General features: G+C 41.1%; 1 protein-coding gene across 5 annotated transcripts in view; it reads right to left on the bottom strand.

Moving 5' to 3' along the window:
- VEPH1 (ventricular zone expressed PH domain containing 1) overlaps nt 1–13,533 on the bottom strand; it is a 209,514-nt gene that overhangs the window by 189,818 nt on the left and 6,163 nt on the right. For all 5 annotated transcript variants that reach the window (XM_045852121.1, XM_045852120.1, XM_045852117.1 and 2 more), the window contains exon 2: nt 9,930–10,222. In XM_045852121.1, the coding sequence (XP_045708077.1) occupies nt 9,930–10,067 (138 nt within the window). In that variant the 5' untranslated portion in view covers nt 10,068–10,222. The remainder of the gene's footprint in view (nt 1–9,929; nt 10,223–13,533) is intronic.

Here is a 13,533-nt window from a genome sequence, read left to right on the forward strand (position 1 = left end):
TGCAAGGCGGCTGGGGGACTGGGCGGCCCTATATTTGTGCACAGATAAACCAGGTGAAACTGAGGAGCTAGACAGATGACACAACCCAGGGCCCTAGCTCAGAGAAATCAAGCCTCAAAACACCAATTGAAAACATCTGTGGGGGCTGAGGTGGCAGTGGGAGAAACTCCCAGCCTCACAGGAGAGTTCATTGAGGAGGCCCACAGGGTTCTAGAACATGCACAAACCCACCAACCCAGGAATCAGCACCAGAAGGGCCCACTTTGCTTGTGGGCCCTTCTGGTTTCACAATTGACAGAAATCCGCGGAGAGCAGAGTAAGCGCCATTATTCCCTCTCAGACCCCGCCCCCACATACAGCATCACAACCAGGGACTGGGTTGCCCCGCCCTGGTGAACACCTAAGGCTCCGCCCCTCATACATAACAGGTGCATCAAGACAAAAAAAAAAAATGGCCCAAATGAAAAAACAGATCAAAGCCATAGAAAAAATATAATTAAGTGACGAAGAGGTGGCCAATCTATCAGATGCATAATTCAAAACACTGGTAATCAGGATGCTTACAGAATTGGTTGAATTTGGTCACAAATTAGATGAAAAAAATGAAGGCTACAGTAAGTGAAATAAAGGAAAATGCACAGGGAACCAATAGTGATGGAAAGGAAACTGGGACTCAAATCAATGGAGTAGACCAGAAGGAAGAAAGAAACATTCAATCAGAAAAGAATGAAAAAACAAGAATTCAAAAAGTGAGGAGAGGCTTAGGAACCTCCAGGACAACTGTAAACATTCCAACATCTGAATTATAGGGGTACCAGGAGGAGAAGAGGAAGAGCAACAAGTGGAAAAGTTATTTGAACAAATAACAAAGGAGAACTTCCCCAATCTGGCAAAGGAAATAGACTTTCAGGAAGCCCAGGAAGCTCAGAGAGTCCCAAAGAAGCTGGACCCAAGGAGGAACACACCAAGGCACATTATAATTACATTAGCCAAGGTAAAAATGAAGGGCAGAATCCTAGAAGCAGCAAGAGATAAGGGGACAGTTACCTACAAAGGAGTTCCCATCAGACTGTCAGCTGATTTCTCAAAAGAGACCTTACAGGCAAGAAGGGGCTGGAAAGAAGTATTCCAAGTCATGAAAGGCAAGGACCTACATCAAGATTGCTCTATCCAGCAAAGCTTTTATTTAGAATGTAAGGGTAGATAAAGTGCTTCTCAGATAAGGTCAAGTTAAAGGAGTTCATCATCACCAAGCCCTTATTATATGGAATGTTAAAGGGACTTATCTAAGAAAAAGAAGATAAAAAACATGTACAGGAAAATGACTGCAAACTCTCAATTATTAACAAGCACACCTAAAACAAAAACAAACTAAGTAAGCAACTAGAACAGGAACAGAACCACAGAAATGGAGATCACATGGAGGGTTAGCAACACGGGAGTGGAAGGGGGAGAGAGGGGAAAAGGTACAGAGAATAAGTAGCATAGATGGTAGGTAGAAAATAGACAAGGGGAGGGCAAGAATAGTATGGGAAATGTAGAAGTTAAAGAACTTACAAGTATGACCCATGGACATGAACTAAAGGCAGGGAATGTGGGTGGGAGGGGGTGTTGCACGGGTGAGGGGAGTGAAGGGGGAACGGGACAACTGTAATAGCATAATAAAATATATTTTTTTAAAAGGAAGAAACAAACCTATCATTATTTTAAGATAATGATTATATACTTAGAAAATTCCAAAGAATGTGTTTCTCTCATCCTAAAAGAAAAACAAAAACTCTTTCTTGACTCCCTAATGCTGTCTAATTGCCACCCCATTTCTCTGCTCTTCTTTATAGGAAAATGAGCAGTGGTCACTGCTCATTCTTTTCAGGTCTTTCCCTCCCATTTCGTCTTAAAAGCAATCTGACTTGCACCCCTCCCTACCCAATGATACTGCTTTGGTCAAATCACATGACCTGTAAGTGCTTGAATGCAAGGTCAGTTCTCAATCCTCATCTCACCAGACCTATCAGCAGCATTTGACACCACTTTCTACCTGATACAGTTTCTCCACTCTGCTTTCAGGACATGTGCTCTTTTGACTTTCTTCCTCTTTCCCTAAATTTCTCTCAAGTCTTTACTGGTCTTTCATCATCTCTGTGACTTCTAAGAACTGGGATCAGTCTTTGGCCTCTCTTAATTTTTTCTACGCTCCTTCCTTTGGTGATCTTATCATTCTTAAGTCTGATGACTTCCAAAATGATAATGTCCAGCCTCGACCTCATGCCTCACCTCTAGACTCAGATATCCAGCTCTCTACACAGCATCTCCACTCCGACATCTGATGGCCCATACTTCCCATGTCTGCAGCACAAATCTTGATTCCTCCATACCCTCCTTCCCCAATCTGTTCCTCCCTCAGTCTTCTCCATCTCACTCAATGACAATTTTATCATTCAATTTTTTCAGGCCGAACATCTCTGAGATTCCCTCTCATTCTCTCTTTCTCTCTCTCCACACCACATCTCTATCCACATCAGTAAGTCCTGTTGGTTTCCCCTTCATGAATATATCCAGAATCTGAACACTTCTCACCACCTCCATGCCTCCATGATGGTCAGCCTCTGTTCTTCTTCCTCTGTATTATTGCAGCATGTAACTGGCTTCCCTAGTTCCACCTTTGCCTTTCCACAGACTGTTCTCAGAATAGGAAAAGGAAAGTCAGCTTGTGTTACTTTCTCGTTGGAGTTCCCTAACGGCTGCCGGAGGCCCCATGTGATCCACCTCCACTTTCCTTCTGTCCTGTTGTCCTCTGACCTCCCTGCCTGGCTCCCTCTATTATAGCCACAGTGGCCTCCTTGCTGTTTCTCAAAAACTCCAGGCTGCGTCCCGCTTCAGGGCCCTTACACTAGATGTTTCTTTTGCCTGAAATGATTTCCTCCAGGTATCCACAAATATTGGCTCCCTCATTTCCAAGTTTTGCCTAAATGCCAGCTTCTCAGTATGTCCTACTACCTCTACCCTATTAAAAATTCAGAATCCTAATCTCTTGTTCTTCTCCTCTGCTTTATTTTTCCACACAGCACTTACTTACCCTTTTCTAATATACTACATATTTTTCTTATTTATTTTGTTAATTTTCTGTTTTGCCAATTAAATGGATGATAGCAGACATTTTATTTATTTATTTATTTATTTATTTATTTATGTCTATTTGGCTTGGTCTTGTATCCTCAGCATTCAGTACAATGTCTGCAACATTGAAGGTTCCTAATATATTTGTTGAATACATGAAAAAATATAGACAAATTATTAGTATTAATAACAGAGTTACATGAGTCAACTAGACACAAGGTCACTACACAAGTGGTATTTCTGTTATGACCACCTTAAAAATAGATGTGAAATACAATTGTTAAAAAGAGGATGCCATTTATAATATCAGCTAAAATATGAAATACTTATAAATTGAAACAAAGCTGTGTAACACTTAAGATCCTTATGGAAAAAATTATAAAACTTTATTGAAAGATATTGAAGAAGAGCTAAATGAATAGATATACAAGATCTACAGATAAGAAGATTCTACCATGAAGATATTAACCTTCTTCAAATTAAACTATAGACATGATGAAATTTCAATCAAGATATGACAGAATTATTCACAAAGATTGAGAAGTCTAATATAAAATTGTTAAAGAACAAAAACAAATGGAAGCAATTTTAAGAAGGAATTGGGGATATTTGTCCTACCAGATATCAATGCTTATTATCATCAAAGACAAGTTACATTTGGAGTAAGAGATGCATAATATGCACAGGTGACAAAGGATTATTACAAAAATATACAAAAAGCTCCTTAAAATTAATAAGAAAAATATGTATTTTAAAAACCTCCATAAAAAATTGAAAGAAAAAAACCCCAACCACAAACAAGTACTTTACTGAAGAAGAAAGCCAAATGACAAATAGCAAATGAACTTATTTTTAAAATGGTCAGCCACCCTAATAAGGGGATTGCAATTTTTAATAACAATCATTCACCTAAACTGAAAAACACTTTAGAAATCTGATAAAAGTAAGCATTGCTGAGGTAAAGCCACTGGAACACTCGTACGTACCAATGGGAGAGCAAATTGATACAACCAAGATGGAGAGCAATTTGGTGGTGTATCAGAAGGTTGAAAAGATATAAAGCTCCTAAGCCAGTTGTTTCACTTTGAGTTGTGTGCCCTAGAAATACCAGCACATTTGCCCAAATGGCTAACTGTAAGAATGCCCACTGTAGCACTGTCTAAACAGTAAATGTCCATCAAACAAAGAATGGATAAACAAACTGGGCATAGTCACGTAATGAAATACTCTATCCCACTGAAAACAAGTGAATTGGAAATGCATGAACCAACATAGCCAAACCTCAAAAACATAATATTGAGCTTATGACTGCATTTATATGAAACTTAAAAACAAGAAATATAATACTACAAGTAATTTTTAATCATGATCACATAACAAAGAAATGAAAACATGCATAAATAAATACCACAATCAGGATATTGGTTACCTTCAGGAGAAAGGGGAGAAGAAGTGGAGTAGAGACTGACACACATGTGATTTCAATTTTGCCTAATTGGTTAAACTGGGTGGTTTTTGAGTGCCCAGTACTGGAAGATAGGTGGAACAAGTAGGCATGGGTCAACATCCTGGAGGGGGTGGAGGGGGAGTGAGAGGAGGAGACAACCTCGCCTGAAGGAGTGTGGGAGGAGAGCCAAGGGAGCAGAAGAAATGATTCGTAGGTAAAGGTATACCAGAAAAGACTTAAACTCACATTGGGGAAGTTTGAGAGAATTGGGGAATTTTTAGTGACAAGTCACATTTTCAAAGCCAAGGATGAGGAGAGAATATTTTTCAGCAGTATTTTGGAATAACATGTGGAAAAACAGGGCTTGAACTGCAGAGTAGAATCTGGTGAGTTTCAATTATTTTGTGAGTGACTTTAGAAGAAGGATGGGGGGCTTGCTTACCAAATTGTCAAATCTACAAAGCTAGGAATGATAACTAAAATATTGGACAAAATCAAGGTTTTTTAAAAAAGGGATGGATATCCTGGAAAAAGGACCAAAACACAAGAATATTATTGCAATGGTTTAAAACGTGACATAATCCACTTAAAAAATTTTTTTTAAGTTATCCAGTTACAAATCTTGATTCAACCTGAAGATCTTGGCACATCACAGGATAGGGGTGGCCAACTGTCTGATGTTATTATTGAAAAGAAATTTTAGAAACAGAGTATCTGACCAGGATCAGCAGTTATTCTAAGCAATTTGTTCAAGTACTGGGCAATGATAAATTACAATCATAAATTAGGACGAGTCCAAGGGAGGTTAACCAGAATGTTGAGAATACAGGCAATACTTGGGAGCTACAATGAAGCATCCTCCAAGAACTTGAAAAAAAAAGATTGTCCTTTGAGGATTAAACAACAGCAGCAGCAGCAACAACAAAATTCACTTGTATAAGTGGAATTAGCCAAGTACTGGGTTAACCCAAGATGCTGTATGTACATGGATGACTTCATAGGTGTGTTAAATATAATCTCAGGGAGGTAGAACTGAAATGTGATTGTAAGAGAGGAGGGAGAAGCCTAATAAATAATAACGTTCCTTGTCTAGTGAAAGACTGGGTAAACAGACTTGGAGAGCACAGCAAGGAGCACACAAGAATTCGAAATGACCCGAATTTTATTTTACATTGTAAATCAGTAAGTCTGCATTCTAATTTATACTTTTGAGTCTTGTATTTGGATAGCATGATTTGCATAGCATTTCTCACGTGCTGATAAAACTGGTTTTCTAGACCTGACACTAGAAATGCAAGGTGATGTGGCCTTTCCTTGTCATAGGCCCCTTCCTTGTCATGGAAAAACATGAGAACACTAAGGGTGTTTAGCTGGGAAGAGAGAAGCCAGAGGTGAAATGGATACCCATCTTAGTAGGTTTAAAGGTCTTCTTGTAGGGGCAGAGGTTAGATCCTTTTGATTGTTGGGGCAAAGAAAAGAACAAAGCACAATGGATAGAAAAGACAATAACGTTTCATCTGGCTAAAAGTAGTAACAAGCTAACAATTTCAACAGTGGAACAACCATGTTTTTTGTTAGTTAGAAGTCATTGGTCATAAGCAATGAAGTCTAGACACTGTAGTAAAATAATAATAATAAAGATATAAGGTAGCTCACAGATTTGAAGAAAAAGCTGCACTACCTGCCTCAGAAGGACAGTGACCCAAGCAGAGGCAGTGACAGAGGGGGCAAGAACTAAAGGACTGTTTCTTGGGGGCACCATAACCATGATAAATCGCCCTTTGCCAATTTCTTTCCAAAATTACTGGGAAATTAATTCTGGTTGCTATAGTTTGGGTGGATGTCTCTACTTCTTTTCTTCCTTTTCCCCACACAAAGGCAAGGTAGGGAATGTTGGCTCAAGTCCACATCAAGGATTCATGCAACGGAGAGGGGAAATTTACGAAAGGAAAAGCAGTGATAGGAGACTCAAGACTTGGAAAATTTTAGCTTAAGGTAAAAAGTTTTAAGTCTAGCAAGTAATGTGTATGTTAAGCTTTTGTTTCAGAAACTACAGATAAGGCTTATCCTGGCTCCTGGGAAAAGCAGCTGACCTCCTGGGGCACCTGGAGACAAATTGGAGGCATCCAGGCCTTTTGTAAGACCTTTCCCCACCCCCTTGAGAACAGCTAACTTTGAGAACGGGAATGTTGCAGCTTCGCTCACCTAATCCTCCCTGAATTTCAAAGCCCTCACTGCACCTTGTTTGTCCTCCCCCAGCCCCTTATAAAATATCTGGCCAGGAAAGAGAAGGGAAGATGGTTTGTTAGGGTATGAACTCGCCATCTTCTCGGATCGCTGGCCATCTGAATAAAGCGCCCATAAAAGATTCAATCGCTGTCATTGCTTATTGGATTTGGTAGTGACAGGCAGCCCAAATGCCAGTGTCTTTTCCCATTACAGCGTCAGGCAGAAAAATATTAGAAACTATGTCCTCCTCATCATTGCAAGTGCAGAAGAGAAGGCCACCTATTTGTTAGGAGCCCTAAAGAAGAAATTTCTGTGCTGAAAGGAAGTTGGAAAACATGATTGAGAAGATCCCTTCTAGCTCTAACAGGAAACTGAGAAGTGGAATTTATTACTGAGATCTGGGGTCATCAGGATAGACCTGACAAGGAAGATCTGGTCCTGTTCATAAGGGCAGCTAGCAGTGAAGTAAGTGATGGGGTAGGTATGGTGTTTCAGTGGACTGATCACTGGCATTGGCCATTGAATGTCATGGGAACTGAGGCATCATCAATAGGTTTTGAACAAAGGAGAGACATGTAATAAAATCTGGTTTACAAAGTTTAATGTGGTAACTATTAGTAAAATGAACCAGAGAAAAGCAGGACCAAAAGCAGGAGATCAATTATTTTGAGGGCCTGAGCCAGGGTGATAGCAGCAGGAGGGAAAAGAAAGAGCAGATGAGAAGCATTTCTCTGGCAGTGTCTACAGAATTCATGAGGCAAGAGGAGAGGGAGAGAAAGGGAGGTCTGGGTGAAGACAGTGTAACTGAAAAAGAGATGGTACTTTCTCATTGAGGGGCTGGGTATTAACCACCATGACTTTGAAGCTTAGAGAGCAATGTCAAGCCTGAAAGCGTACATTTGGGATTCCCTCGTGTAGAAATTGCACTTGAGGTTATATGAATAACTTTCTATAAGGACAAACTATAGTGCAATTATAGGGCAATTATGTCTTTTTAGAAAGAAGTAGTCACTGAGAAATAGAACCATTAGAAACCATTGAAAGAATAATGAAACTTAAACTGTTTTTTAAAGGAATAGAGAGGAAGAAGAAATTCCACAAAGGGACATATTTAGGATTGATTAGGAAAGTTAAATATTGGACTGATCTGAATGATTTAAAAGTTGGATTGAACCCTGGCTGGTGTAGCTCAGTGGATTGAGTGCTGACCTGTGAACCAAAGAGTCGCAGGTTCAATTCCTGGTCAGGGCACATGCCTGGGTTGTGGGCCAGGTCCCCAGCAGGGGGTGTGCAGGAGACAACTACACATTGATGTTTCTCTTCCCCTCTTTCTACTTCCCTTCCCCCCTCTAAAAAATAAAAAAAAACATCTTTTAAAAAATAAAAATTGGATTGATTTTCATGATTCTGCTAAAAATGCTTATTTTTATTCTGGTACCCATCTGCTCTATGCCACAGTTACAGATAGAGAAATGGAAGAAGTGAGATAGGAGAGAAGTTAGTAGATGAAGAACACAGGAGAACTACTGATTTCTAGACCTGCTGATCTGCTGGGATGCTGACTGGAGAGCTTAAAGGATGGCCAGTGCTCCTGATGGCAAGGGACCTGCCAGCCCTAACAGTTAACGGTGGGACATGAAACAGACAACACTCACCAGGCCTACAATTCTGAGTTTAACATCTGTGAGACAAAGCAACTAGTGAAGGGAACAGCAGCAAAAATCACTGACACTAGTGACCTCTAGTGGAAATAGGTTTCAATATGTACATATAATGCATTTATTACATCTAATAGATATTATAAATAAGATGGTATTCATTATAATGGATAAATACTATAAACAATATTTATTAGAATCATATATATGTGTACATGCTATTAGATTACATGAAAATACATGGCACGTTCACCCAATTTATTTCCAGAGCATGAAGAATGGGGCTGCTGGAAATAGCATATAAATCTTCCCCAGAAAGTGGCAACGTACCAGGAATACTTGGTGTTCTGAGCCAGACTGACTTGATGAATGTTCTGGAGAACATGTGGACACTAATTGCTGTTGAAGGCATTACCTGAGAAAAGAAGAGTGACTTCACTGGTCACTGGGGGAATCTGGCACGTTAATGGCAGCCAACAAGAGAACGTGCTGACAGGCTGGAGGAGGAAGCTGCACGGTTTGCTAGCATGCCTTTCAGACATTTCTTCTTTCTAACATGGAAGAAAGCTGTTATTTCTGAAGTGTGTACATATTTGCTAATTCAGTATTTTATGGCTTGAGCCCTGTCCCTTTCCTTTGCCCCATGGCTGTTTATGCCACAGGTTGGCAAATGCTGTTGAGCTGTGATGATGCGAGAGGATGCTCAGTGGCCTTGGCCTTTGAAATGGGACCAGTCTCATGAAGGGTCCCAGCCTGACCAGGAAGGTCAAGATCAAAGCACACCACATCCAAACCCTTTGGGAAGTACTTTCAGAATCTATAATCTCAACATTGAGAAGCAAAAGAATGGGAGGGCTGATAGAAATTTTTAATTTGTCTGATCACACTGGGGGCTAATGGCTGGTGAGGTGAATTAAATGGTGGAGGAGGGGAATGTAGAAAAAGAAGCCAAGCAAAGGGAAAAAATATAGAAGCTAAGAGAATCAGGGTTATCAAGCCCTGGGCAACTGTCACTTCTGGCAGCAGAGTGAGGGTTGTCCTTGTCTCGTATTACTTGCATGGCAGGAGGTGTCATCCTGCCTTCTTTCATTATTCAGCTTCCACCACACGCTCGGCTTTGTTTCCCGACGCTGTTGCTGTAGCTTGGCAGGTCTGTTTTCCCCCGGATTTGCTCCCTCTCCTCTCCCTGTCATTCCAAGGATTCAGAAATAACGCTTAGAGGAGCCTTCTGTGAAAATTCCACTCTGGTCTGCAATTTCCAGAGTTCTGATCCCTGTGAGTGGGCAGAAGGTGGCCTGGCTGCCCCCTGTCAATGATTTTCTGGTAGGAAGCCTTAGAGGCCCACTAGACCACAGAGCAGAGATAAGAGTGATCCCTCCTCTTTCCCCTGCAGAGATCCTTTTCCCCAAGATTAGCACAATTACTTGGCTCTAAAATAGGTCATTTCAGGGGTCTAGTCTGAAAAGTAGTTTACTTACTGAAGATGAACTAATTATTTTAATTTGCTCCAAAGCTTCTGTCAGGCTGTCTTCAATCTCGGAGTCCTCTAAGGAGAAGAGGTCCCCGGCTCGGGAGAGGTCTTTTTGTCCTAAGACCAGTCTGAACAGGTGATGCATGGTGAGGAGTTCTGATAGTCAATTGACTTTCTGTAGGCCCAGGGCCATGCGTCCCACTTATCAGAGGTGAGTAAGACAAAAACATGTAGCAGGAGGTATACTTTGTACTCCTGGAAAGGTCATTTTTCTCCAGACTTTGAGGTCTTTTACATTCTCTGCAAGAGAAACAAATGACACAATGTAGCCATTAGTAGAAAAACATGACCTCAGAATGTGAACTTGGTGCCCAGCAGAGAGAAAAAACACATAGACCTTTGGAAATGTGCATGATGAAGTGAGTTTCAATCTTTTTCATCTCGTGGCACACATAAACTAACTACTAAAATTCTGAAGCACACACCATATATATGTATATATTTTGCTGACTTGACAAAAATTGGTATAATTTTGATTCATGCACACCAGACAGCTATTGTTTTGTTAGCTGTTGTCATTTTTTTTTATTTGACCATCTAAGGGAAGAGAGGTCAGTGCCCCTGACTAAACAGTCAGGTATTGCATGTTTTAAAATCTTTTGTGACACACCAGTGTGCCTCTTGCAGCACACTGGTTGAAAATCGCTGGCATAGAGTAACAGATTCTGGCTTGATATCTTCAAATGAGATCTTTCCTTATTCTTGCCTCAAAAAATCCTGTCAAAAATTATTAGGTTTCTCTAGAATTTAATTTGAGCCTTAAAGCAGCATAAACCCGACAATTATTTTTCTCTTTTCTATATAATTTTTTTTCTCCATGCCATAAGGAAATAAGTGGACAAGCAACAAATACGTCCAATGTTTGCCAGATTTTCCCCAAACAGATTCCCGTGGAAACCAAACAGAGAAGGGCAGTGGAAGAAAAGAGAGAACAACAGGAAACATCTTTTAGACCCACTGCCTGGTTTCCTCTCTTTTCCGGGACATGGAAACCAATGCTTACCTTCCTGGTGGGCCTTCTTCGCTGCAGTGGCCACAGAAGCTGCTCCAACCCTCAGTCCAGAAGATGACCTAAATACCTGACTTATTCTTATTCACTCCCTAAACAAGTAGCATTGAAATAAAGGACTCTGCCTAGGAGCGTGTGGCCAGTTACATCTTGGCAGAATGTGAGCGTGAACTTGAATATTGAACTTGAAGATGATAACCTTTCAATGCAGGCTAAAGGAGAAGGGCTTTGGGGTCAGGCAATCCTCCCTCTGGCCCCATAACTGAAATAATGAACGCCCACTGTAATTCCCACTCAGTTAACAGTCCAAAGAGAGTAGGGAAATAGTGCAAATTAAATATCTGATTATTCTCATCAGCTCCCTTCTGGGCCTAATAAAATCACAGACCACTTGCACTGTAGAGACCTTAGCAATCATTTAATGGCCAGGGAGGTTTAATGACTTCACCAAGGCCCCGTGGTAACTGTGGGAGTACTGTTCTCTTAATCTCAGACGAGCGGGCTTCTCCCACACTTTACAGATAATAGGAGTTATCTCGTACGTGCAGGTAACGTACAAGTGCAGCCACCTGCACAGAGAGTGAGAACTGAGAGTGATTTATTTAATACAAGCAATAGGCAATTCTTTCTAGCATTTCACTCTGCTGGTCTCCACAGAGTGAGTGTGAAAAGGAAGAGGGGAGTCTCTTATTTCCTAGGCCATCAAAAACACCCCTCCTGTGCTATCACTGTGGGAGTACTTCTGTGCTAAATGCAATTTTAAAGTGTAAAGATACATAGTCTCTATGCAATATGGTCTCTAAGTACAAGCCACATCTTTCATCAGGCACTCAAGTAAATAAGCTCCAAGTAGTATTCCAAAAGATGCAATTCATGGGCCATTAAAGAGATTTCAAGGGTCATATTGCCTATATGAAACTATTACACAACCCACCAGCTTTAGAAAAATAACACCCAATATTTATATACACTTGTCTGTGTGCCAGGTATTGTTCTAAATGCTTTGTAGACATTAACTCACTTAACCCCCATAATAACTATACGAAAATATTTTATCCCTATTTGACAGGTGAGAAAACCAAGGCATTAAATAACTTGTCCAAGACACACAGCTAGTAAACTGGAGAACTAGATTTTGGATCCAGACTGCTAGGTTCCAAGTTCATAACCATTGTGGTATGCTGGTTTCATGTGAGACTTCTATTAGGAGTAAAGGCCCTCAGAGCCTTAGTAACATTTGAGGATAAAGAGATGGGTAAAGTCTTAAGAAAATGAACTCTTCTTTCCTCCTACACTGACTCTGCATCCCTACCCACCTGTATGCCCTGGGGTGTAGGCCAGCCAGAAAGCAGAAGAGTTGCAGGGAGGAGAAGCTTAGAGGAAGAGAAGTGAAGGAGCTTTGTAGGGAAGGTTTAGAAAGAGAAGAGGAATAAAGTACCCCTACAGAGTAGTTTCCACCGTGGCAAATTGTGGAAGGGTGAATTACAACAGCAACAAGAAAAGGTAGGGCAGTTTTTTTCCTCAATTTTCCCTTTAATGCATTCTTCCACCACCCGCACTCCCCAACTCAGATATTTATAGTAAGAGAGCCTCAGTGAAGTCATATTCAGGAAGATAAGACATGGGCTGGAAATGAGTTCGCCTTGACCAGTTAGCTTGTTGGTCAGCATCTGGCACTTCCCGAATCAGACTCAGCTGTCCCACACATATCAGAGCCGGGGCTCTGAGAAGGAGCAGAAATATGGGTTGGGGGAGAGGGGCACCCACAGGCTTTGTCTGAGCATTTTCTGTATTCTCCAAATGTGCCGTGACAGTGGTGTGGAGCCCACAACCATGCTTTCACCTTCACCTGTTACTCCTAAGTGTCCATCACATGCAAAACATTGTTGTTCAACATGTGACTGTACATGGAAACTTTCACACATCTAGGGGTGGGGGAAGAAGGGGTGAGACTTATACCAAACATTCTACAATGCAGAGATGACCCAGAGAGAAGTCTTCTGCACGCTGTAAAAGCAAGTTTGTGGAAGTACAAGGGAGAGAGAGATTGTTCCTAGCGGAAGATGATAAGGAATGGCTTTGTGGAGGACATGATGTTGGAACCAACCTTTCTGAATATGTTTCATTCAATGCAGGTGTCCTAAGTACATGCTAAGTCAGCTTCTTGTCTGGGGACCAAGGTTCAAGTCCCAGACCGGCCACTCAGTGGTTATGGGACCTTTGATTGATGTCTTTTCCTTCCCTGAGCCTCTGTTTCTAGATCTGCAAAATGGGGTTAATATATGCCTAGTTTATCTCATCAGATTATTTCGAAGATGAAAGCTGATAACACACGTGAAAGAGCCCTTTGTGAAATAGTGACACCAACATTTGAAGTTCCGTGAGTGTTAAGCAGGTGTCAGGCACTACTTCAAGCACTTCCCAAGTACTGAGTAACTTAATTCTCATGAGAATTTCATGTGATGAGAAATTGATGTTCAGAGAGGAAAACAACCAGCCCAGGGCACACGGAGAGTACGCTGCAGAGTTAGGATTGAAGGCA

This window comes from Phyllostomus hastatus, unplaced genomic scaffold (genome assembly GCF_019186645.2).
Source record: "Phyllostomus hastatus isolate PE091 unplaced genomic scaffold, TTU_PhHast_1.1 phas_contig_86, whole genome shotgun sequence".
In the NCBI taxonomy this organism is placed as follows: domain Eukaryota; kingdom Metazoa; phylum Chordata; class Mammalia; order Chiroptera; family Phyllostomidae; genus Phyllostomus; species Phyllostomus hastatus.